The sequence below is a fragment of the Stegostoma tigrinum genome, chromosome 39 (assembly GCF_030684315.1).
Source record: "Stegostoma tigrinum isolate sSteTig4 chromosome 39, sSteTig4.hap1, whole genome shotgun sequence".
Taxonomy (NCBI): Eukaryota; Metazoa; Chordata; class Chondrichthyes; order Orectolobiformes; family Stegostomatidae; genus Stegostoma; species Stegostoma tigrinum.
The window spans coordinates 3,786,532-3,812,830 of NC_081392.1; the positions used below are offsets into that span (position 1 = coordinate 3,786,532).

The 26,299-nt window shown below is 44.1% G+C and overlaps 1 protein-coding gene across 4 annotated transcripts in view; it reads left to right on the forward strand.

Moving 5' to 3' along the window:
- The window catches only part of LOC125447660 (metastasis-associated protein MTA1-like), a 111,546-nt gene that overhangs the window by 26,616 nt on the left and 58,631 nt on the right, over positions 1-26,299 (forward strand). For 3 of the 4 annotated variants that reach the window (XM_048522276.2, XM_048522277.2, XM_048522280.2), the window contains exons 2-4: positions 4,689-4,756; positions 15,094-15,187; positions 25,473-25,550. In XM_048522276.2, coding sequence (XP_048378233.1) covers positions 4,689-4,756; positions 15,094-15,187; positions 25,473-25,550 — 240 coding nt within the window. The remainder of the gene's footprint in view (positions 1-4,688; positions 4,757-15,093; positions 15,188-25,472; positions 25,551-26,299) is intronic. The other variant, XM_048522279.2, reaches the window with a different exon arrangement.

The window sequence follows — 26,299 nt, forward strand, 5'->3', positions numbered from 1 at the left end:
AAAGCGACATCAAAATTTTGAAAAGTGAGACATACTGGGAACATCCAGTTGACCATCAAACATCAACGTTCCCAGTTAATGTGAAACTGGAATTCACAAATTGGCATTATGTTGAATAGGGCTAAAATCTTCTGTATCGATGCACTTCTTGTCAGTGCGCATGCGACTTGGCAGCCTTTGAGTTTGACAAATTCCACTTTTTGGAGATTCTGAAGAACACAGAACATAGAAAAATACAGCGCAGAACAGGCCCTTCGGCCCTCGATGTTGCGCTGACCTGTGAACTAATCTAATGCCCTCCCCCTACACTATCCCATCATCATCCATATGCTTATCCAAGGACTGTTTAAATGCCTTTCATGTGGCTGAGTTAACTACATTGGCAGGCAGGGCGTTCCATGCCCTTTACCACTCTCTGAGTAAAGAACTTGCCTCTGACATCTATCTTAAATCTATCACCCCTCAATTTGTAGCTATGCCTCCTCATACAAGCTGGAGTCATCCTTGGAAAAAGACTCTCACTGTCTACCTATCTAATCCTCTGATCATCTTGTATGTCTCTATGAAATCCCCTTTTAGCCTCCTTCTCTCCAATGAGAACAGACCCAAGTCCCTCAGCTTTTCTTCATAGGGCCTGCGCTCCAGACCAGGCAACACCCTGGTAAATCTCATCTGCACCTTTTCCAATGCTTCCACGTCCTTCCTGTAATGGGGCGATGAGAACTGCATGCAATATTCCAAATGAGGCTGCAGTAGTGTTTTGTACAGTTGCAGCATGAATTTTAATTGTACCACCATTGGTATGCATGTCTTATGCTGCCTGTGCCCTCAGTTCTAGAATTTCTTGTCTGAACCCCTGTTGAAATGTGCTGATGAAGTGTTATCTTCGTGGCGTAAGTTGCTGTGAGGTACTGCAGCGCCCTTGACAATAAAGGGAAACACACTTCATCAAGGCCCCTGCCTCGATGGTCCTTGGGATCACTGTGCAACCCTTCACAGAATAAGCATTAATAGTCTTGTGTGACTTGGGCTGCATCAATATTGAACAATGTATTTGACATTGTGACTTGTTCACAAACTATTTTTAGTGGAAGTAGAACTATCTTGACAGGGTAGAATCTCTTCTTCCATGCCCCTACTCCACCGCTCGCACCCCATATCCCCTATTCGCCCTGGAGCAGTGAAGCCACTGGCTTGGTATGTGTAACCTGTCCCTCACCATCTGACCAGTTCATAAGGCTACTTAACAAGACAGTTAGAAATCAATTGTTAATGTGGGACTGAAGTTGCATACAAGGTAAGGAGTGCAAGTTTTCTTCACTAATTTGCTTTTGAAGAGAGCCTAACAACTTTAGCTGACGATGAACTTTTGGATTTTCAAGTAAAACTTAATTTCAAATTTGCAAGCTGCCTTGGAATGGGTGTTAGAAGGGAGTATAGGGAACTGCAGTTATGAACTCATGGTTTCCAGGTTTGTTGAATAATGTAACCACTGCATTTCAAAATTGGAGATGATGCAAGTTTGAACGTTTTGAGACTGATGAATGGAATTGATATGTAATGATGCGCATTGCAAATTTCTGCATCATCCCTCCTTTAACACCACCACCTCCCACACTGCTAAAGTGTTTAATCTGAGCATATGTAATGTTTAAAACTATCAGTTCTAAGTCCTTTCTTTTTCTGGCCTTGGATTTACCAGCCAAGGATCTATGAATTCACAGGGCTAGCTCCAGACCCCTTTCTCTTTTATTTTCTACTTGACTCGTCTGGTCTGATCACGTGGTCTGTTGCGGCGCATAAAAGAGTTTTATCTGCAGGGCAAGATAATGAAATGTGAGGCTGGATGAACACAGCAGGCCCAGCAGCATCTCAGGAGCAAAAAAGCTGACGTTTCGGGCCTAGACCCTTCATCAGAGAGGGGGATGGGGTGAGGGTTCTGGAATAAATAGGGAGAGAGGGGGAGGCGGACCGAAGATGGAGAGAAAAGAAGATAGGTGGAGAGGAGAGTATAGGTGGGGAGGTAGGGAGGGGATAGGTCAGTCCAGGGAAGACGGACAGGTCAAGGAGGTGGGATGAGGTTAGTAGGTAGGAGATGGAGGTGCAGCTTGGGGTTGGAGGAAGGGATGGGTGAGAGGAAGAACAGGTTAGGGAGGCAGAGACAGGTTGGACTGGTTTTGGGATGCAGTGGGTGGAGGGGATGAACTGGGCTGGTTTAGGGATGCGGTGGGGGCAGGGGAGATTTTGAAGCTGGTGAAGTCCACATTGATACCGTTGGGCTGCAGGGTTCCCAAGCGGAATATGAGTTGCTGTTCCTGCAACCTTCGGGTGGCATCATTGTGGCACTGCAGGAGGCCCATGGTGGACATGTCATCTAAAGAATGGGAGGGGGAGTGGAAATGGTTTGCGACTGGGAGGTGCAGTTGTTTATTGCGAACCGAGCGGAGGTGTTCTGCAAAGCGGTCCCCAAGCCTCCGCTTGGTTTCCCCAATGTAGAGGAAGCCACACCGGGTACAGTGGATGCAGTATACCACATTGGCAGATGTGCACGTGAACCTCTGCTTAATGTGGTATACTGCATCCACTGTACCCGGTGTGGCTTCCACTACGTTGGGGAAACCAAGCGGAGGCTTGGGGACCGCTTTGCAGACCGCTCGGTTCGCAATAAACAACTGCACCTCCCAGTCGCAAACCATTTCCACTCCCCTCCTATTCTTTAGATGACATGTCCACCATGGGCCTCCTGCAGTGCCACAATGATGCCACCCGAAGGTTGCAGGAACAGCAACTCATATTCCGCTTGGGAACCCCGCAGCCCAATGGTATCAATGTGGACTTCACCAGCTTCAAAATCTCCCCTTCCCCCACCGCATCCCAAAACCAGCCCAGTTCGTCCCCTCCCCCCACTGCACCACATAACCAGCCCAGCTCTTCCCCTCCACCCACTGCATCCCAAAACCAGTCCAACCTGTCTCTGCCTCCCTAACCTGTTCTTCCTCTCACCCATCCCTTCCTCCCACCCCAAGCCGCACCTCCATCTCCTACCTACTAACCTCATCCCACCTCCTTGACATGTCCGTCTTCCCTGGACTGACCTATCTCCTCCCTACCTCCCCAACTATACTCTCCTCTCCACCTATCTTCTTTTCTCTCCATCTTCGGTCCGCCTCCCCCTCTCCCTATTTATTCCAGAACCCTCACCCCATCCCCCTCTCTGATGAAGGGTCGAGGCCCGAAACGTCAGCTTTTGTGCTCCTGAGATGCTGCTGGGCCTGCTGTGTTCATCCAGCCTCACATTTCATTATCTTGGATTCTCCAGCATCTGCAGTTCTCGTTATTACTTATCTGCAGGGCGTCTGTTTTCCCTATCCCGCATGCATAATGAAGATTTGCCGTATTCCATTTTCTTTTAGTTGTTGTTACAGAGTTCAGTATTTATTATCCATCCTGAATTGCCCTGGAGAAAGTGGTGAGCTGCTACCTTTAACAGCTGCAATCCACACGGTGTCTGAATGCCTACAGTGTTGTTCGGAAGAGAGTTCCAGGCTTTTGACCCCGTAACAGTGTAAGAATGAAGATATGCTCAGGTTGCTGTGTGGCTCTGTGGGGTGTCTTTAGAAGGTTATTTTTCCACATATCTGCTGGCATTGTCCTTCTAGATGTTAGAAGGTGCTGTCATCTCACTTGAAACAACTGCAATATGAATGCAACCAACATATGTGCTGGGTTGTGTCCTGTTATCAATAGACTAGTGACCCACAGCAGCGGAATCAGTGCGTAGGGGCAAATGCTTCTTGGTTTCCTGGTGGCATTAACTTTTTAGCATGTGATTTAAGTTCAGAAAAGCCAAGTATTCACCAAGAATTCAAAATGGAGGAAAAGTCAGCCTGTCCTCTGTCATCCGTCTTGGGCACATTGCCATATGTGCCATTAAGTTGATTTTGAATTTTTTGCCTTTGCACCTCTACTTGCTCATGCTATGAAGGCTATTTTCCTGATCTCAGTCCTGGCAGATAATGCCTTTTTGCTCCTTATATCTACTAAATTCCATCTTGTATTCTCTCACTACTCTTCAATAATTGTCCCAAATAGTTCAGTCCCTAGTGCATGAAAGGACCAGCAGCTCAAAACCATCATATAAAGGGCAACTGGGGATGGGCACTAAATGCTGGCCCAGCCGTTGCATCCACCTCCCATGATTGAATAAAAAATATTTCTGTGTATTCAGCTGGTCATGCTTTGAAGGAAATAGTGGTGGGCTGAGTGATATAATAATGCTGTGTAATATCTGTATCCACTTGAGCTGGAAAAATCGCGTTCTATATTTATAGATTTTATCCCCATTGGATGATCAATCTTGAAAAAGAGTATTTTGAGGTCTCTCATATTAGGATAAAGTGTTTCTGGCTACCAGCCTGGTGGTGATGGTCCGAGCAGTCTGCAACGATGATCTTCTCAGCCCACTCTATAATATGTGTAACTGTCTCACTTTGGTTTAATTGCTGTCCTTCCTCAAGCATCTTTCAGTCTGATGCAAGTAATAGTTTTTGTTTTGGAGTTGTGATGAGTTCTTCATAAATTGAGTGATGACACTAGTTCACTTCTGTGTGATTCTTTGTAACAGTCAATTAAAAGGAGATATGAGTTTGTGCACTGTTGGTAATAACATTTTATTGTTTTGATTCCAGATTATGTCTACTTTGAGAATTCATCAAGCAATCCTTTCCTAATTCGAAGAATCGAGGAACTAAATAAGGTATGCAAATACACAAATCCAACATTTAAATAGAATGGACACTTCACCCAATGAAGGAGTAGCGCTCTGATTGTTTGGAATTTCAAATAAATCTGTTGGACTATAATCTGGTGTCATGTCACTTCTGACTAAATGGAAGGATACCTAATACTTGAGAAGCCAATGATTGTGCTTGTGGTGACCCATTCAGTAGGTGGGGAGCACTTCACGCTTCTACCCTGCTGAACTGGTTTCACTCGCTCTTCTCAAACTTTGCTTTTCCAATTGCCAATCCATTGTCTTTTCCCAGATAGAACCTTTTATTAGCCTGAGAAAGTATGATGAATATTTCAGTGCAGCTTTGATAACTCTTAAATTACTGTGTGGAGTGAATGTAGTGTTTCAGCAGGAGCCGTCGTGGTGGAATGTATATTACTTGGATGTTGACTACTCCCAATTCCTTCGCCTCTGCCGCATCTGCTCCCAGAATGAGGCATTCCACTCCCGTACATCTCGGAGATGTCCTCATTTTTCAAGGACTGCTACCACCAGCACCACCACCCCACCCCCGCAGTGGTTGAGACCACCCTTGACTGTGTCTCCCGCATTTCACACCCCATTCCCACAATAACAACCAAAAAAAGAATCCCTCTTGTCCTCACGTACCACCCCACGAACCTCCGGATACAGCGCATCATCTTCCGACACTTCCGCCATGTGCAATCTGACCCCACCACCGAAGACATTTTTCCCTCCCCACTCTTGTCTGCTTTTCAGAGGGACCACTCTCTCTGTGACTCCCTTGTCCGCTCCACACTCCCGTCCAACCCCACCATACCTGGCACTTTTCCCTGTACCCGCAGGAAGTGCTACACCCGTCTCCACACCACCTCCCTCACCCCCATCCCAGCTCCCAAGAAAACTTTCCACATCAAGCAGAGGTTCACCTGCACATCTGCTAATGTGGTATACTGTATCTTCTACATCAGGGAAACCGAGCAGAGGCTTGGGGACCGCTTTGCAGAACACCTCCGCTCGGTTTGCAATAAACAACTGCACCTCCCAGTCGCAAACCATTTTAACTCCCCGCTCCCATTCCTTAGATGACATGTCCATCATGGGCCTCCTGCAGGGCCACAATGATGCCACCCAAAGGTTGCGGGAACAGCAACTCAAATTCCGCTTGGGAACCCTGCAGCCCAATGGTATCAATGTGGACTTCACAAGCTTCAAAATCTCCCCTTCCCCCACTGCATCCCAAAACCAGCCCAGCTTGTCCCTGCCTCCTTAACCCTGTTCTTCCTCTCACCTATCCTCTCCTCCCACTTCAAGCCGCACCTCCATTTCCTACCTACTAACCTCATCCCGCCTCCTTGACCTGTCCGTCCTCCCTAGACTGACCTATCCCCTCCGTACGTCTCCGCCTATACTCTCCCCTCCACCTATCTTCTGTTCTGTCCATCTTCGGTCAGCCTCCCACTCTCTCCCTATTTATTCCAGGACCCTCTCCCCGTTCCCCCTCTCTGGTGAAGGGTCTCGGCCCGAAACATCAGCTTTTGTGCTCCTGAGATGCTGCTTGGCCTGCTGTATTCATCCAGCTTCACGCTTTGTTATCTTGGATTCTCCAGCATCTGCAGTTCCCATTATCTCTGATCACTAAATTAACTTGGGCAGGTTTTGCATTCTTATTTTAAAAAAACAATTACTGTGTTAGAAGTCGTTCAGAGAGATTTCTTGCGCTTTTTCCTGGGACAAAGATCTGATCTTAAGAAAAGAGGGTGGATAGTTTGGGCCTATACCCTTTGGAGTTTAGAAGACTGAGAGGTAATCATCTTATTAAAATGTGAAATCCTGCAGGATCTTAATACAGTGCACACCAGGGGATGTGGAGGAGACTTAAACATAGTTTAAGAATTAGAGGTATTTATTATCAGATAGATATGAGAATTTTTTTTATCTTTGTGGGTCAGAAGTTTGTGGAATTTTCTCCACCAGCAGAAATTGAGGCTGGTCATTGAATTTATTCAAGGCTGATGGATTTTTGTTCGACAAGGGAATCAGCCGTTCTGGGGAGTGTGGTGTGGGAGCATGATGCTGCAGCAAAACAGTTGTAACCACAATCAGATCAACCTGATCTTATTAAACAGTGCAAGAAACTCTAAGGTCTGAATAGCCTACCGCTGCTCCTATGCCCTGTCCTCACATTGCATTTGAGACCCCACAACAGCCTTTATTGGTTATACCATTTTGTTTTTGCTTTTGGGATTTTCCCTCCTGTGTTAAAATACTGTAAATTTTCATGATAGATTTTCAGAGCTGTTTGAAGTGCATTGTAATCCCCTGGTTAATGGCTGCAACAGATGGAATTCTCTGCTGCTGGCTGAGGAACTGTCTCTACCACACATGGCACATTGTTGAGCAACAACCTGCGTTGTCACCGAATGACCCCTTTGTCTTTCAAGGGTGATGTCGCTGCTTCAGAAAGATGGATTGTTTAGAAGGATGTTGAAAGAGTATACGTTATTCACCCTACCCCCACCCCCATCACCACCACCACTAAAGACATCCTGTTCCTGGAAGGATTGTTTTTGGCGGGGAAAGTAAGTTCAAATAGCTGCTTCTATGAGGCTCATTTCTGCATCATACATAATTCACCCTTTGGTGTTTGTGCTTCATTTGCATTTATAGCTGTTTCATTGTTTGGATGCATCAGTTGCTGTACAATTGGGCTTGTTATACTGGCTGAATTGCCAATTATTTATAATATCTATATGAAGGAGCTGAACTGGTTTCCTCTGGCATCTGGGATATGACTTTGTGGGTCTTATGCAGAGGGCAGCACATAATGTGGCCTATTCCATGGCTGGTGTTTGTGTAGGTTTGGATGAAAAGCTGTTTTCTTGAGTTACACCTCTGCCCCAATGCTACTGTTTGTATCAAACCTTTCATGGCTCCTTGCAGTATTTGCATGTGGATTCAGTTAAAATGCTAAAAATGAGTTAGCCTGAAAATTGAAGGAAGTGCCTGGCCTCCAATCGGCAACTATCCATAGTGGCAAGATTGAAATCAGGAGTTTGTTGTGGAGAATTGCAGACCCAGACCCCAGTAGTGTGTTGCAGCATTCCCTTGAGTAACTTTTGAGCTTGATATTGATCGTGATTGTGGCTGCCAGTTTTTTTTTTCAAAGTTGGGGACGTATCCCTTATTTTTACGTAACTACTCATTATTCTGACAGCGACTTGTGGTTAATGTCTGATTTAGCAACAGGCCCATCTCAAAAATCACTGTCAGGGAGCTGGCATTATACCTTTTACATCAAACCGTTAAATGAATGGGCCTTTGCATATTATTGGCTCTCTGTGGCTTTTGTATAATGGTCGATTCTTCCTAGTTAAAATGAGATCCTGTAGGGAGACCTTTTACCCTCTGGTTTGGAAGATGTACATTTGATATTAAATCTTCAAAAGTAGCCACCTCTGAGAGCTTGACTACCAACGCACTTGGTAATCTTGTCAGAACCATTGTAACTTGCGGCACTGAAAGAATCCGTTTGACCTGTGTAGTGTGAGTTAATTCGACATCATCTCCCCAAAAGGGAGAAGGTTGAGAGCTGATGCAGTTTGCTTTTAGAATTCTAAAGGGTTTGGAAAATATAGACTATGACAAGTTGATTCACCTTGTCCAGGATAGTGGTCCCTGAGTACCCAACCTTCACTTGGTGGGAAAATGCTCTACCAGTGTGCAGAAACAGTAGTTTGGTGGACCAATATTGGTTAACAAATACTGAGACTGGTCAATCCATGGAACCAGCTTCTTTTGAGAGTGTGGTGAAAAAGGTTAATGTTTGTTTATTCGGCTGCGATCAATTACTTTGAGAAAGTAACCTTTTGGGGTGTATTTGAGGGGAAAAGATGGCTTTGCATTTATAGTTCCCAGAGCACACTACCACCCTGGCTCTCCTTGTGGCATATCTCAATTTTGTTGTTTTATTGATGGAATTGATTACTGTGATAACATCATTATCTTTGTAACATGTGACTACCAGGATACTGGAAGGTAGACAAAAATGAATTTAGTTTTTATTCATTTCAGTAGAAACTTTCACCTTCCTATGTTGTAAAAAGTACTCATCGTGTAAGAGAGGAAGTATGGCAGTATGAACCTGTAGCAGGACGTGGTTAATAGGTTTTTAATGAGACACGAGAAAAGGGTATGATTGAAGAAATTAACAGAATCAGGCTTTTGAAAGAAGAAAAGATGTCAGCATCAGCTGTGGTTGGCTTAAGTGGTGAGATGAGGATGAGACACCTTCGCAAGGCTATCAGTTGAGGAATGGTGGGCTTAGTGGTGCAATGAAAGCAGAGAAGTGATACAGTCAGCTAAACCAACAAGAGAACTTGTTTTAGACTAGTGGCTCCCCAAGTTCGAGAACCATCTGTTCCTTTTTCCTTCCTATTCTTGCCTAGCATCTCTGAAATGCATTCAGTGCTATTCATTTCAGTCACTCCTATATTTCGGTAAGTTTGACATTCTCGCAACTGTTTGGAAGAAAAGGTTCTTTCTGAACTTCTCATTGGATCTCATGCTTGTTGTCTTATATTGACAGCCTCAAGTTAACCTCTACTGCTCAAAGTGGAAACGTTGTCTCTGTATTCACTCCTAAGAAAATCTTGCACTTTTGAAGAAAACTGTGAGGTGACTCCTTGGCCACTGTTTTTCTTCCCCCACTGAAAAGAAAAACATAAGCCCTGTCAATTCTTTCCTGATACACATTCTCACATTTTTGGAATCTTGTAAATCTTCTCTGCACCTTCTGCAGTTTCTCCTCATGTTATGGTGACAAGAACAGCACACAGCAGGGATAAAGATGTGGGGTAGTGATAATGTCAATTGACTTGTAATCCAGAAACCCAGATTGATGGAATTCCATCATGGCAGACAGTGAAATTTGAATTCAGTCAAGGTCTAGAATAAAAGGCTAGCCTTATGCTGACCACGAAACCATTGATTGTTGTAAAAAATCATCTGGTTCACTGTCCTTCAGGGAAGGAAATTGCTTGCGCTTTCTTGGTCTGATTGACATATCGCCCCTGACCCACAGCAGTCTGACTACTGTCCTCTGGTGAATTAGGGATGAGCAATAAATTCTGGCCTGGCCAGGGGACATCCATGTCCCTCGAATGAATAAAACAAAAAATGTGATCTAAAGAAGGCTCCAGAGATGGTCGGAACTGCAGATGCTGGAGAATCTGAGATAACGAGGTGTAGAGCTGGATGACCACAGCAGGCCAAACAGCATCAGAGGAGCAGGAAAGCTGACGTTCCGGGCTTAGACCCTTCTTTAGGAAGGCTCCATACAGGTTTAACCACTGTTTACCCACTGTTCGATTCTGTCTCAATAAATAAAGCTTAGTAGTTGGTTTGTGTTCTTTATGGCTTTGATGTCCTTTGATAGAACTTTGTGACTGATAAGTTAATACTTGCAGATCTACTTTGTTCCTTTACCTCCCCCAAAACCTGTGCATTCCAAGTCATGAGTAACCTCCCTATTCTTGCTAAAGGATACTTCCTCACAATTATCTGTGCTGAAATTATATTTGCCAATTATTTACCTATTGTGCTAGTTTTCTCCTTCTGTAATTTGTTGCAGTTTCCCTGAGTATTTTCAAATCATCCCACCCCTAATTTGGTGGTATCTACAAATGTAGTTGTTCTTTTTGACTGGAGTCGAAATCATTAGTGTAAATTATGAACAGCAGAGGTGCCAACAATGATCCTCGTGGAACATCACTTTCTACCTTTTGCCTCTCTTAGTAACTAGCCTTTATGCCTACTTTCTGCTTTCTGTCCTGAAGCAAACTGTTCTGCCACTAGTCACCTGACTTCACAATCCCTGACCTTGTTCATTTGTCTGTTGTGTGCGCCACCTTATCAAAATCCTTTTGAAAATGCTGGTAAATTCCAACTGCAGCATTACCATTTGCTAATCGTTGTTATGTTTCAAAAACCAGGTGATAGCCAAACCAGATTTTATGTTTTGAATTTCATGCTTACTAATTGTAATTATTTTTCATTTTTTGAATGTTCTGTTTTCATTTTAGAAAGGATTCCATTATCTTCCTACCACTGTTAAGCTGACTGCAATTTCCTGGGCATGCTCTGTCTCCCTCCTTTAACCATAGGAGTTGCATTAACTAACCACCAGTCCTCTGGCATTACATTTTTCTGTTGGATCATAAATAAGTTGTAATGCCACTGTTTTCTATCTGTTAAAATACATGGATGCAATTCTTCTGGATCAGGGCCTTTATCCTTTTTAGTTTATTCATTGCATCCCTCTCATTTAATACTAAAATCACACTCCTCTCGTCATTGCATATCATGTCTGTCTCCCTGGTAAATACTGAAGTAAAATAATTAATATATCAGCTATTTGTGTAATGTTACTTGTGAACTTGTCTTTCTATTTCTTAATGTCTTACTCCCACCACTGGTTACCTTATTCCTGTTAATGGTACCTAGAATGATACCCTGCCATTTTTTTTTCTGCTCCCTGGTGGTTCAATTTCGTAGTTTCTCTCTGCCTTCCTAACCTCACTAAGGATACGGCTTTCTCCATATTCCCTTTCAACGTGTGGTCCTCTGCTGTTGCTGTTTTAATTTCATGTTTGACTCTTTCCTAACCCTCAGTTGCTTCCCTGTGTCTTTATTCATCCATGAAGTCTCCCTCATGTTTAGTTTCTCCTTTCCATTTCATGGAATATGTTTTTCCTGCACTCTGTTAAACACTTTTAAGTGTTTGTATTATTGTTCTTCATCACTGTTTGCCAATCACCTATTGTATTTTCCCAAATTCTAATTTCACCTCATCAAAATCTGCTGTTCCCCAGTCTATTAATCTTGTTTTATCATACCTGTGTGGTTGCAATTTACCGCAATGTTTTATACCTGCATATTTAATCTTATATACTCTTCCATGCTCTTCCTCTGTTAGGTGTGCTATGTATCACACGTATTCGAATGATTGATCTTTCAACTCTATTCAGATGGATTCTTTGTCTTGCTGAAAGCTTTATCCATTTTCTTCACTGTCATTGACGTATCCTGAATTACTTGACCTCCCCGTTCGTTTTTCCCTGTATTTTTTAAATATTGCAGGGCGTGATGCAATTAATTCTCTAGCTCTGATTTTTTTTCTGGTGTGGCCATGCCCTAATATTCCCAATGTATAATCCCTTCCTCCACACTTATTCTATTATGGGCACTGTGTGCAGACATTTCAATTAATTTTTAGTGGGATTTTCCCCTCACTTAATATTTAACCATTCTTTGAGACTCCTGTTCCATATTATTTATTCTCATTGTCTTTCTTTTATTCACTTTCGGTCTCAGCGGTTTTAATTTAATGCCCATCCCTAGTTGCCCTTGAAAAGGTGTTGGTAAGCTGCTTTCTTGAACTGCTGCTGTCCATTTATCAATGGACCCATAGTGCCATTATGGGAGGGAGTTCTGGGCTTTTGACCAGTGACGCTGAAGGAACAGTGATACATTTGTGAGTCAGAATGATGAGTGGTTGACAAACCGGAGGCGCTCTCCTCCAGATGCTGCCTGACTAGCTGTGTTCTTCCAGCCTCCTGTTTGTCTACCTTGGATTCCAGCATCTGTAGTTTTTTTTTGTCTCAAAGAATGGTGAATGGCTTGGGGATCTTGCAATCCACTCAAGAACCTTAGCAGTGGTGTTCCTATATCTTTGCTACACTTGACCTTTGTAGATTATAGCGGTCATGGGTTTGCAAGATGCTGTCTAAGGAACCTTTTTTGAATTTCTGTGTATATTGCAAATAGCGCACACTGTTACTGGCATCCTCTTTCCCTTGTGGCTGTGTGGGTCTTTGAGGCCTGTACAGCAGTGAATGCTGGAACCCGAAGTCAGTGCCCTGATCGGATTGCTGATGCTATTTGCAGCATGCAGAACCTTGGGTAGCTGCACGTGCACATAGCTGTGCAGCTTGAGAGAATGGAATCTGCTGTTACTGAGCATCACTGGAAGTGGGAGCAGATGTTTGCAATCAGGTGCCAGTCAAGTGGGGTGCTTTGTCCTGGATGGTATCAAATTCTGTGTTGTTGGAGCTGCACTAAACCAAATGGTGGTGTGCAGATACATAGATCCCTTAAAATGGCCACCCAAGTGGACAGGGTTGTTAAGAAAGCATATGGTGTTTTGGCTTTCATTAACAGGGGGATTGAGTTTAAGAGTCGTGAGATCTTGTTGCAGCTCTATAAAACTTTGGTTAGACCGCACTTGGAATACTGTGTCCAGTTCTGGTCGCCCTATTGTAGGAAAGATGTGGATGCTTTGGAGAGGGTTCAGAGGAGGTTTACCAGGATGCTGCCTGGACTGGAGGGCTTATCTTATGAAGAGAGGTTGACTGAGCTCAGACTTTTTTCATTGGAGAAAAGGAGGAGGAGAGGGGACCTAATTGAGGAATACAAGATAATGAGAGGCACAGATAGAGTTGATAGCCAGAGACTATTTCCCAGGGCAGAAAAGGCTAACACGAGGGGTCATAGTTTTAAGCTGGTTGGTGGAAAGTATAGAGGGGATGTCAGAGGCGGGTTCTTTACACAGAGAGTTGTGAGAGCATGGAATGCGTTGCCAGCAGCAGTTGTGGAAGCAAGGTCATTGGGGTCATTTAAGAGACTGCTGGACATGCATATGGTCACAGAAATTTGAGGGTGCATACATGAGGATCAATGGTCAGCACAACATCGTGGGCTGAAGGGCCTGTTCTGTGCTGTACTGTTCTATGTTCTATGAAACGGTTGTGTTCTGTTGCACTCCTGACTTAATGCTTTTGTATGTTCAACTGCCCTGTTTGTTTACATTTAATTTTTTTTGTATTTCTAGATCTCCCACCCTTTTTAGTTTAAAATCTTTTCCACCTCCCTGCTTCCCCTTTCTGCGAGAACTTCCGCCCCATCTCCAATTCAGCTGGAGTCCATTCTACCAGTACAACTACGGGACTTCAATTTCTCCTAAATCACTGCTACCTGGATCCCGTGCGGTTGCACCCTCCCGTTCCTGAACTTGTGCGTCTCCCTAGTTTGTGACTATATTCTGGATCAAACCATCCAGAAACTCTTCCCCATGTTTTCTATGTCAAAGTCCCTCCAACTGTCCAATTCAGTGATTCTGAGCCAGATATATTCAAGATAGAGATATCTGCAGGCAAGCTCTGCTTGGGATGATGTCACTGTTCGTTGCTGTCCCGTGCTGCTGTTCCAGACACCGTGGTGGCAGTAGCTGATTGTAGTTCGAAGTTGGCAGCCATTGTGTTGGGGAGGGTTTGAATAGACGGTTGTTGGTCCTGGTTCACATTGTCCCAAGCCCTGATCTGTTCGAATATTGTCTCATTTCTAGTGGGGATTTACAAGCTCTTTGTCTACTTCCAGCATCACTTGGTACATTATATCAGAGCCTTGAGCCACGTTTGGATCGGTTTTGATGCTAAGAATTTGAGTTTACCCTTTGCCATCTGTTCTGCTCTTGGCTTGAGCTTCTCAACTTTCCCTTCAACGGTTAGAAACAATTGCTAAAGGATAGGTTAGTTGTTCTGACAATAGCCAGCTCCGACATCCTTACTCCCCATTGCCAGTGAGGTTTCAGTGATGCTGATCATGCTTTCTTCAATTGTAAACAATGCCAATCCATGTCCGAAAATTAAAAGCAGAGTGCTGGAGAAATTCAAGTCTGGTATCAACTGTGGAGGAAGAAACAGTTAATATTTTTTGAATTTGAGTCATATTAAATGCAACAGGTTAATTCTGTTTCTCTTCCCCCACAGATGGCGCAAGTTCCACTGAGTTTCTCCAGCACGTTGTTTTCATTTGAGCTCTTCAGTGTGCATGGTATTTTATTTCTGCAAAAAGGGAGAGGGAGTGGAGCTGTAAAGCAGGGAGACACAGATGAGCACAGGTTTGGCATTGATGGCAGTGATTGACGAGATTAATTGATAACATTATAGCATTTGGCCAAGGAGCAAAGAACAGTTCCATTGCTTGCCCTTTTGTGCTAAATTTGATAAATAATCTGTTGCCAACCACACCAACACCAAAATAAAAATGAACTCCGCTAAACCAATTGGGAAGGTCAGAGGAGTTGAAAAGCCAGTGAAGATGAATTGCAGGTGCTTGGGTTTTCAATGCTCTGAAATATTGACATGTTTGAACCCTGTGTGGCCTACTCTTAACAATCACTGTGCATTGTAAAGGTTGATGTAAGCAAGCACTCTGCTAGCTTTGAACTTTGTAAGTGTGCAGTGAATAATAGACATCTTGTATGTTTTCACCAATTGCAGACTGCGAATGGCAATGTTGAAGCAAAAGTGGTTTGTTTCTACAGAAGGCGAGACATACCAAGTACACTTATTGGACTGGCAGACAAACATGCAAGTAAGTGTTTTGCTGACTTGTTGAATTCTTGTGTGTCCTGCTTTTATTGTAACTTAAAAGGAGCAATGATTTTTGTCCCAACCTAGCTATTTGTTTCATCGCTGTATTTTATTTATTCTCCAGTAGCTACAGGAGAAAACAAAAATGAAGCCCTAAGTAAATGTTAGGACTGGCATCTCAACTGTAAGAACAAGATCTAACTGGAATTATGAGCAGATAATTTTGAGTTAAAATTTGGAATTGAGCACTTTTGTGGTACTGTTGATTATAGTAGGTGTCCCATAAATTGTGATAGAGGAGTGGACTGACACGTTGACTATATGGAGTTGCACAGTGGTAGTCTGCGTAGTCTTAGGTCACCGGAAAATAGACTACTCTGCTTTCTAGAGGGAAAATAGCAGAGGTGCCTTATCTGAGCACTGGCAAGGATGTTTGAAGGGAACTTTTCTCTGGGCAGTGAGAAGCTCGTGTGTTTGGCAGGGAGTGTGTTGGCTGGTTTTAATGAAGCTGCTCTTAGCAATTATTCCTTTTTAATATGGCCGTTTAGTAATACTGCTTTATCTCTCCCCTTTGTCTCTCTCGTGCGCTCTCGCGCTCTAACTGTTGCACCATTTCATCCCCATTGTACACTCGCCTTTTCTGTTTCCTGTTCGCAATTCCTCTCTTTGTGTCTGCTCTGCTTGTTTCTCTCTCTCACGCGTTTCTCTTGCTTGCATGCACGTTTCTCTTCTTTAAATAAATGTATGATGCTTGGCAGTAGAGGGGTTGATTGCACAGTGCATCAAAGCATGCCATCGTCTACAGGTTTACTACCTGTAAACTATTTGATTCATAGATAGCTCGTTCAGGTCGTGATGATCCAGATTGATCAACTGGGCTCCAGGGGAACAAGGTGGAGTCTGTGTTTTAGAAGTGCCAGCATTTGTACAGTATAAGGATACATGTTGTGTGAGCAGCACAGGCTTGAGTTTCCGGTTTAAACTGCATCTTTTGTAACTACCAGTGTCCTACAATATTTTACAGCTAGCGAAGTACTTCTGTATAACCACTTGTAACATGTTAAAGTGCAGCAGTCAATTTATGTGCAATGTGAATGAATGATTTATTGTTTCACATAGCTAGAGAGATACAGTGAAAAGTGTCCTGTCACCACACTCTGGCACCATTTTGAGGTTCAAAGGAATAAAAGGAAAGTACTTAAAGCCGGGGTCCCAAACAAGGCCCCAAGACACATGCAAAGTCTCTGCAAGGTCCTCTTTCCAGAACTGCCACAACCACGTGTCCCTGCTCTGCCATCACTGCAGTTTATGCCTCACTGCCAATTCCAGGAGGCCTGTGTTGGGCTCATGAGACCAGGAGTCCCCGCTGCAGTCACTACCAACACTGCTTTGGCCTCCCGGCGAAGGAATGATGAAGAAGAAAAGAATAAGAAAAAGAAAAATGATGTAAAGAGGAGAGACGGGGGCAAAATAGCATGTGGCTGGCTTGGAGCGATGGGCCACCATCTTGGATAGCTGGGCCAACGCCGTCCTCCATGCTGCTGGACCCACTCTCCATGTGCCACAGGACAGCTATAACGTGAAACTGTTTTATTTGTCAAGTTTGGTAAGGGATAAATGTTGAATGTGGGAAAAATTCTCAGATGAATTCTCATCTGTCGTGCACCATCTGAATAAAAAGTACAAACAGGTTTAATTCTAGCATTCAGTATTTATCCAGTTCCCTTTTGAATGTGAAAAAAATGTATGGCATTTGTGAACAGCAGAGAGAAGTGGAACTGATTGGCCAAGAACCAACACAATCGTGGGACGAAAGGCCGGTACAGCATAGAGGCCAGCGATTCAAATGATCCCATAATCATTGTATCCTTCGCTCTGTTCCATTTCCATAATGTGCTATGTATGGTATGATCTGCCTGGACAGCACATAAAACAAAACTCTTCACTGTACCTAAGGTACATGTGAAAATAATAAATCGAATCAAAATCAAGAGAGCGCAATCCTAATGTGTATACTTTTTCCTTGAAATTGCAAATGCCATTTTTGTAAATCTCTGCCATGCTCCCTCCTGGGCCCGCACATCTTTCCTTGCATTGTGATACCCTGTAGTACAGGTGTAGTCAAACCAGGGCCATCATGCTGCCTTCAGGCTCCCAAACCCCCTCCCCTTGGGTTGCAAATGTTACTTGTTGTCCTCCAGCTGCAGGGTACCTGGCCCTGGTTCTTTTGTAGCTGCTGAGCTTTGTATTTCTATTATCTGCCATGTGTCATGTAGAAACAAAAACAGAAATTACTAGGAAAAAGTCAGCAGGTCTTTCAGCATCTGTGGACCCAAAACATTAACTCAGTTTTATGTCTAGTGACCCTTCTTCAGAACTAGTTTTTGATTTTGTTTCTGATTTCCAGCATCTGTAGTTCTTTTGCTTTTTTTTGTGTCTTGTAGACTTGGAACAACATGAACCAGTTATAAAATTGCTGATTTTCTCTTGCTGTTAGCTTTAGAAGATGGTGTCACTGACCCTTCAGCATTGATCTGATGAGATCCTAGAACAGTTTGGTGATGTTGGGGATGGGTGGAGGAACAGGGACAAATTTTGTAATCAGTCGTTTCTGGAAAGTTTTTTTTGGGAAAGAGAAAAATTCATGTCCCTGAAGTTAAAACTGGGCTTTCCTTTTTAGTGGGAGCTGAAGTTGCCCAGCATGTGTGGCACAATTACTATCACACCCTTCAGAGCTTGTAAGGAAGGATAAAGCAGCTTGCCATGGTTTACAGTGTCCCTGTAACAATGCCTGGTACTTCCTGTCAGATCTGCTTATCAGTGCAGTAATCACTTCCGCAGGACAGGCAGACCCCAGATTGTCATGTGATGATGTGTCTGTCATGGGGCCGCTCAACAGCAGGTTTACCTGCCAGATACCATTTGTACTGTCTTAAGTGTTGTGCTGACAAAGGGAAGATGAGGATCGCTAATGAATACCATTCAGTGGAGCATTCAGCATTTCATCAACTTTGCTGTTTTCAGAAATTTCAAACTCTTCAACTACCCATATTTTCACTGTTGTGTGTTGTATTTTAGGAGAACATGTTGTGGGTCAGATTTAACTCTTTATGGCCCACAAGATTGTGCCTTGTTCCTTGTAACAGTGAACCCTAAAGTTTACTGCAGACCAGCGGCTGAATGTTACTCTTCAGAATAGGTTTAAGATTTGAATAGATCTATTGCTGTTGTCAGTCAATGTTTGCCGTTTTATTGGTCCATCCGTGTTGCACTCCTGGCCAGATGCCTGCCACTGGCATGTATTTTGTAATGATGTTTCCTGGTGTTCAACCGCTGACAGTTTTGCAGCACTCAAAGAAATTTGCTGCACTTGGACAACTGCCGTGAAAGTTTTCAGGAGATTTCTAAAGCTGATGGGAAGAGTCAGCCAAATAATTTCTTTCCACTTGTGGGATCTTGCCATATGTAAGTTGGCCTTTTTCAACAGTGCAGCGGTGACTACACCTCAGTGTACTGACTTGCCCGTAAAGCACTTTGGGGTTGTTGCGCACAGCACAATAGAAATTTAAGTCTTTTAATTATCTTCATTGTCATAATTGCAAGGTCCCCCACTCCAAACCCTGCTTTGTGCTGTTTGTTCTTGTAGAACGAAACCCTACGCCCTTCCCTCACTTTGTTTCTCAGCAGATTGGGGGCTGTTCCTCACTTTTGTCACTCCAGAAACTGAATCTGGAGTCTTGTTTGTTCACATCATTAAATACTGATGAGATTACTTTACTTTCCTGTTTGCTTTACCTTAGTTTTATTCTGATTGCTAGAAAAGGAGAGTGAGACTCCTGTTGTTCCAGGGTTCTGCCCCTTCTGTGGTTTCCTGGGATTTTTGGAACTTGTTAGGTTTGAGGGTCTAGTGAGGAGGACTAATATGCCTTCGCTGGCAATGAATGTATGTTAAGGGCTCCGGCAATAATTAGGCATTCCCCAAATCATTCATTGTTTATTTGTTTGTTTGTTCAATAGTGGGGAATCTGTGCCATTCAGAGAGCCGGAGAGGGTTGATGACAAGGAGGAAGTCTATTCCTATCCCAAGCTGCCACCCTGACCTTCCCCAACTCAAACCAGGGATTTGTCCGAATAGCATTATGCCTGCTATTTGAGAGTTAACAGCTTGAATGTTTTGATGACAGCAAGTACCAGTACAGGTACTTCTATAACAAGATAGTTGTGTTCTTTTGCAACCTCGTGCTATGGAAAATTACGTTATAGGAAAATCGCTACACTGTGCAGCAGAAAGTTTGTGTTTTCCTAACAGCGTCCACTAATCATCAATTGCATTACAGCAAATTCACGTTAATGAAACATGCATTATAGCAGAAATACCTGTAGGAGCAGCTCCCTAAAATGTCAACTTTAACTGAGTTCCATTTTCCTTCTGACCTGCGTTGCCCATCATGCTCAATCTGAACCACAAACCCTTACTTCACTCAGTAACACTATTTCCTCACCTTATTCTCAGACCTGCTCCCCAACTCTGCATGTTGAATTTGTGTGTATTTAGTCTGCTGTGTAGGGCATTGAGGATGTGATGTAAATTCTTCTAGCCAGGGATGACCAGCAGTTTCTGTCCAAGTTAATAATGAAATGCAGGTTACTGATATTTTATCACAGCTTTATTTGCCTTGTGCTTTCCTTTATCTTCAAGTCTTAATTCTTCCATAGAATCTCTACAGTGTGGAAACAAGCCATTCAACCCAACAAGTCCACATCGACCCTCTGAAGAGCATCCCACACAGACCCATCCACAAACTGTATCCCTGTAACCCTGCATTTCCCATGGATAATCCACGTAATTTACATCCCTGGGCACTATGGGCGATTTAGCATGGCCAGTCTACCTAACCTGGAGATCTTTGGACTATGGGAGGAAATCAGAACAGCCAGTGGAAACCCACTTAGACAAGGGGAGAATGTGCAGACTACACACAGTTGCCTGAGTTGCCTTTTCCACGAGGCATGGAGAAATGAGCAGAGGACCTGCTTTTAAAGAGAATCGCTATCACTTTTCATGTTGACAATGCTGCTGTGTGAAGAATAAAATAAATTTTAACAGAGAATAAAATAAACAAACTTTTGAAACCAACTAATGTCTGGAAGCTTTCAGTAGTTGTAATGAAAGAGTTAGACAGCGCTGTCACTGGATGTTTTGAGTAATTGCCATTGGTGTAAGGTACTGTGAATAACCAAAAGCTGAGCCAGAGGGAGACTGAAGGTTACCCTGAGCCTACGGATGTGCCCTGAGGGTGTAGGCGTTGGCTGTAGTGGATGGGCTTGAAGGCACTGAACATATTGGGTGACTTGAACAAGGGCTGGTGGAGGTGTGGGTCTTTTCAAGAGACCACTGAAGTCAAGAAAGCACACCAACATCTCTGTTTCCTCAGAAAGCTAAGGAAATTTGGCATGTCCACAGTAACTCATAGTAATTTTTATAGATGCATCATAGAAAGCATCCTATCCCAATACATCACAGCTTGGTATGGCAACTGAGATAATGGGAACTGCAAATGCTGGAGAGTGCAAGATAACAAAGAGTGAAGCTGGATGAACACAGCAGGCCAAGCAGCATCTCGGGAGTACAAAAGCTGATGTTTCGGGGCTAGACCCTTCATCAGAGAGGGGGATGGGGAGAGGGTTCTGAAATAAATAGGGAGAGAGGGGGAGGCAGACCGAAGATGGACAGAGGAGATAATGGGTGGGGAGGTCAGGAGGGGATAGGTCAGTCCAGAGAGGATGGACAGGTCAAGGAGGCGGGAAGAGGTTAGTAGGTAGGAAATGGAGGTGCGGCTTGAGGTGGGAGGAAGGGATAGGTGATAGGAAGAACAGGTTAGGGAGTCTGGGCTGGTTTTGGGATGCAGTGCGGGGGAGAGGATGAGCTGGGCTGGTTTTGGCACGCAGTGGGGGAAGGGGAGATTTTGAAGCCTGTGAAGTCCACATTGATACCATTGGGCTGCAGGGTTCCCAAGCGGAATGTGAGTTGCTGTTCCTGCAACCTTTGGGTGGCATCATTGTGGCACTGCAGGAGGCCCACGATGGACATGTCATCTAAGGAATGGGAGGGGGAGTTAAAATGGTTCGCGACTGGGAGGTGCAGTTGTTTATCGCAAACCGAGCGGAGGTGTTCTGTAAAGTTGTCCCCGAGGCTCTGCTGTAGAGGAAGCCACAACGGGTACAGTGGATGCAGTACACGACATTAGCAGATGTGCAGGTGAACATCTGCTTGATGTGGAAAGTCATCTTGGGGCCTGGGATGGGGATCTCTATCCGACCCCACCACCTAAGACATTTTTCCATTTCCCACCCTTGTCTGCCTTCCGGAGAGACCACTCTCTCCGTGACTCCCTTGTCCGCTCCATACACCCCTCCAAACCCACCACACCTGGCACCTTCCCCTGCAACCGCAGGAAGTGCTACACTTGACCCACACCCCCTCCCTCACCCCCATCCCAGGCCCCAAGATGACTTTCCATATCAAGCAGATGTTCACCTGCACATCTGCTAATGTGGTATACTGTATCCACTGTACCTGGTGTGGCCTCCTCTACATTGGGGAAACCAAGTGGAGGCTTGGGGACAGAACACCTCCGCTCGGTTTGCAGTAAACAACTGCACCTCCCAGTCGTGAACCATTTTAACTCCCCCTCCCATTCCTTAGACGACATGTCCATCATGGGCCTCCTGCAGTGCCACAATGATGCCACCCAAAGGTTGCAGGAACAGCAACTCATTCCGCTTGGGAACCCTGCAGCCCAATGGTATCAATGTGGACTTCACAAGCTTCAAAATCTCCCCTTCCCCCACTGCATCCCAAAACCAGCCCAGCTCATCCCTGCCTCCCTAACCTGTTCTTCCTCTCACGTATCCCGTCCTCCTACCTCAAGCTGCATCTCCATTTCCTACCTACTAACCTCATCCCGCCTCCTTGACCTGTCCGTCTTCCCTGGACTGACCTATCCCCTCCCTACCTCCTCACCTATACTCTCCTCTCCACCTATCTTGTTTTCTCTCCATCTTCGGTCTGCCTCCCCCTCTCTCCCTATTTATTTCAGAACCCTCTCCCCATCCCCCTCTCTGATGGAGGGTCTAGGCCCGAAACGTCAGCTTTTGTGCTCCTGAGATGCTGCTTGGCCTGCTGTGTTCATCCAGCTTCACACTTTGTTATCTTGGTATGGCAACTGTTCTGCCCAAGACCCCAAGAATTTACAGAATTGTTAATGCCGCTCTGTCCATCGTGAAAACCAGCCTTCCTTCCATTGACTCAGCCTATACTGCCCATTGCCTTGGGAAAACAGCCAACATAACCAAAGACCCCTCTCACTGCAGTTATACTCACATCCACCAGACAGACGATACAAACATTTGAAAACACGTACCAACAGATTCAGAACAGCTTGTCTCCCAATGTTATCGGACTTTTGGATGGACTTCTCATATGCTAGAGTTCTCTGCAATTTCCCTGTGTGTATAACACTATATTCTGGATTCTTTTCCATTACCCTGATACACTTGAGGTATGATTTGTCTGGTTAGCACCCAAAACAATACTTTTCACTGTATCTCAGTACATGTGACAGTGATAAGTCAAATCAATTGATATGGGAGGAGGAATCAAAGAGAGAAATATGGCAGGGAGAAGTCACTATGAAAATGACTTCTATTGCCACTGTCCTCCCTAATCAGTAGGAATGCAGTTCAGTGTCAATCACTGAATTGGTCATTTTGATTCACAGATCTGATGTCTCGTACTTGTGCTGTGTGCAGAGGATTTTCATAAAATATTGTGGGAATTCTTTGTGCATTAATTCAGCATGAAGTGTAGCTAATGTCCTAGCTCTGTTGCGGTGCCATTTCTAGCAACATCCTTTCCTAAACTCATTTGTGAAAGTTTCTTCTGTCGGGGAGGGATGGAGCTTGCCTGGTGTCTGCATCAATCCGAGACTTCCATCTGCTTGGCCTGTCTGTCCAAAATGGCTGCCTGGAGACTCCATAGGCAGCTGCCGCTGTTCTTCAGAGAGAGCTGAGAAGTTTATCCTGCTGTCCATGTAATCAATGGGAACTGAGCATCAACGGAGAACACGTGACAAAATCTCTCCTGAGTTTAAGACTTGGCAGTTTGCCAGCTAGTGTTGGAGAACAGGCTTGGTGTCTAATGGATTAAGAGCTGTTTGAGAGAGAGAGAGAGAGAGCGCAATCTTTGAAGTTACCTTAACCCTTTGTGGTTGGGAACTTTGTCCCTTGACCAGGAGAGATCCTTTTGCTTGCTTTGAGCAACTGAACCAAGGAGACGGTGAACAGAAGAGCAGTATTCATCCCAAAGTTCCTTTGTATAAATTTTTGGGAAGGGAGTTTTGAAGTCCCTGCTTTGATACACTGAGCAACTTAATTGTGCATTTGTGTAGCTGGACGACTGATTAACCTAAAACACAACGCTACTTAGTGTGATGTTTCTTCAGCAGTCGTGCAAGCAGCTATTTGTAAACAAAACAGATTTTGGACTAGATGGCTCTGAAATTCAAACGCCGTGGAACAGATCCAGTTGATGTCTTGACCGATTGAACTGTGTTCTTTCCGTCTAAGTTGCACTGGAATTTGTGTCTCTTTCTCTCACACATGCTTCCGGCTTTCTCTTCCTGTGAGTTCCATTGGAGCTAGTAGTTGACATTTTCTTCAGGTATTACTTTGGCCTGTGTGAACCTGGTGTGAGCAGATTGAAGCCTTGAAGAATTGCCACAGGATACTTCGTTATTTTGGGAAAGAGACTAGGGCAGCAGTTCTGGTTTTTATTGTTTTCTTTTTGTTTGTTTTTCCCCTTCTACCCTATTCTGTAAAATCCTGCAGAAAACTCTGCAGTTTCTGGATGGTGCATTGCAGATACTTTAACCCAGCCGATCATCCCAGTAGTCAGTCTAAGTTAATTTCAGTTTTGCAGCTTTAAATTGGTTTACGAACCAGCATTCAGTGCATCAAAAATTTCCTTAACTTTTCTCCTTAGGGTACATGATTTTGCAATACTATTCATTTGGATGGGGGTAAGAGTGCAGATTATAATGGGATGTTTAGTTGGAGTATCCATTGATGGAGTCCAGAGACATTGAGTGGAGAAATTAGGTTCCTTCCATGACCCTTCTTTGGAAGGTTGATGTGATGTGTTCTTCCAAGGTCTGAAATTAAAGACCACAGTTGTACTTTGGGCTGCCCCTCATGTTTTCATTTATGGAGAAGGCAGCAACATCACCCCTGGATTTGACTGAGTAGTGACTACTGTCATCAAGGGAGATGGAAATCAGGAACCTTTGTTGTGTCAACGATGGGGTGTTGCTTCTTTATGCTGATATAATGACCTCTATCATCGATATCAGCTTCAGGAAATGTAGCCTGTTCTTCCTGGAAAGAAGTATCTGATTTGGAGTGATTCCTGATGGGGTTTTGAGAATGGGAATGTTTGTGATGCTCATTTCACAGAGCAGCTTGGTGTCCCCGACACCAACACAGAGTAGCGGAGAAAGTTCAGTCTGGCATCATTTGTGTGCACAGGAACAGTTAACCTTTTGAGCCCAGTGTGATTCCTGTTCAGCACCCACAGTATTTTGTCTTTATATCTCTGACATCTACTGTTTGGTGGTATTTCATTGTAAATTTGCAGTCTCTGTACAGATGCTGCAGGACCATGAAGCTGAGTGTAGATGTGGGCTACTTTAGCAGGATGAAGGGCTTTTGCTACTCTTCAGCAACATTCCAGATTCGATTAACCTGAGTTTTCGCACCTCAGCTAGCGCTGCTGGATTTCGCGACCGATAGGTTAATGGCTTGGTGGGTAAATTGTCTTCTGCAGAAGGAAATGTTGATTTTTTTTTTTCTCTTGGTGACTTTATCATTCAGATGGAATGCCAGCTGATCTGTCTTTTCTCAATTTGGGACAGGACCATCACTTCTGGAAGTAGTAATCCAGTAGGTGAATGCTGCTGGTCAGTGTCCAACTTTACTCCTTGAGCAGTGATACCTGTATCAGCACTGTCTTATCAACGTGGATGAATCCTTTGGAGTTGGTACTGGGTGCGTGCCCTGCATTGATAGTGTACAAGGCTGCAATAAATGATGGCAATATCCGACTTGTGTGGTGAAGTCAGAGAACAGTAATCCTAGTTAGATAAGAGTAAGGCGCATGATGGGGTTTTCCCCTTAAGCAGGTAAATTGAGCTGTTTCACCATTTGTTGTTTGTTCGCGATTTGTACAGGCCAAGAGCTGGATAATTGTGATGCAACACTACCGACTGAGGTCCCTGATGTTCCACAAGAAACACTGCCTAAAACTGGTGAGTAAATTGCCATCTCTCTGGTCATTTTGGTCTACAGTCCGCGGACCTCCGGACAAAGTTGTACTTACAACTTTTTAGCTTTGCACGTTGGATTGAATGGACAAACCATAACACTGCAACCACCGGGACAGCTAGACGAATCCTGGATGTAAGAATTTTGACTTTGTGATTCTACTCTTGATGAAGGCCACAGTGCTGCATGGGGTTCATTTTCCCTTGCAAGTTGGCCTGTATTGTGGATCTGTTGCTCCAGCTGCTATAAGTTGTGGCTTCCATTGACTATATCAGTTGTATACGGATACTTACTTTCCTTGACAACCTCCCTCATGGGCTCTTGTATGGTCTGTTCGGTTCTGTTTGTCTGTGCGTTACACAAAACCAAGCTGACATTTACTGGCTGCTAGGGTTAGTTACTTAAATGCATGGTTCAGGTACAATATGAAAATGTCACCATGTCAAAATGTTTGTTAATGGTTCATTTCTGAGTATCAATGCCCTTCTGTTTCTTATGCTGTTCTGATGTTGTCTTGACTGGTGAAGTATAGTCCAAAAATGATTTGTTTAACTGTTCTGTCCCATTGCCTACTAAAGATCACAACTCAGTCTCAAGCCTGCAACAACTAAAACTAAAAGCGCTGCAAAGTATGTGGAGCACTTTAGGATATTTTTCAGTGTTAGGTCGGCCCTGTATAAATGCAGTCTCATTTAGCTCCTTTTCCATGTGTTGACTGTAGCTGGGTATGGGC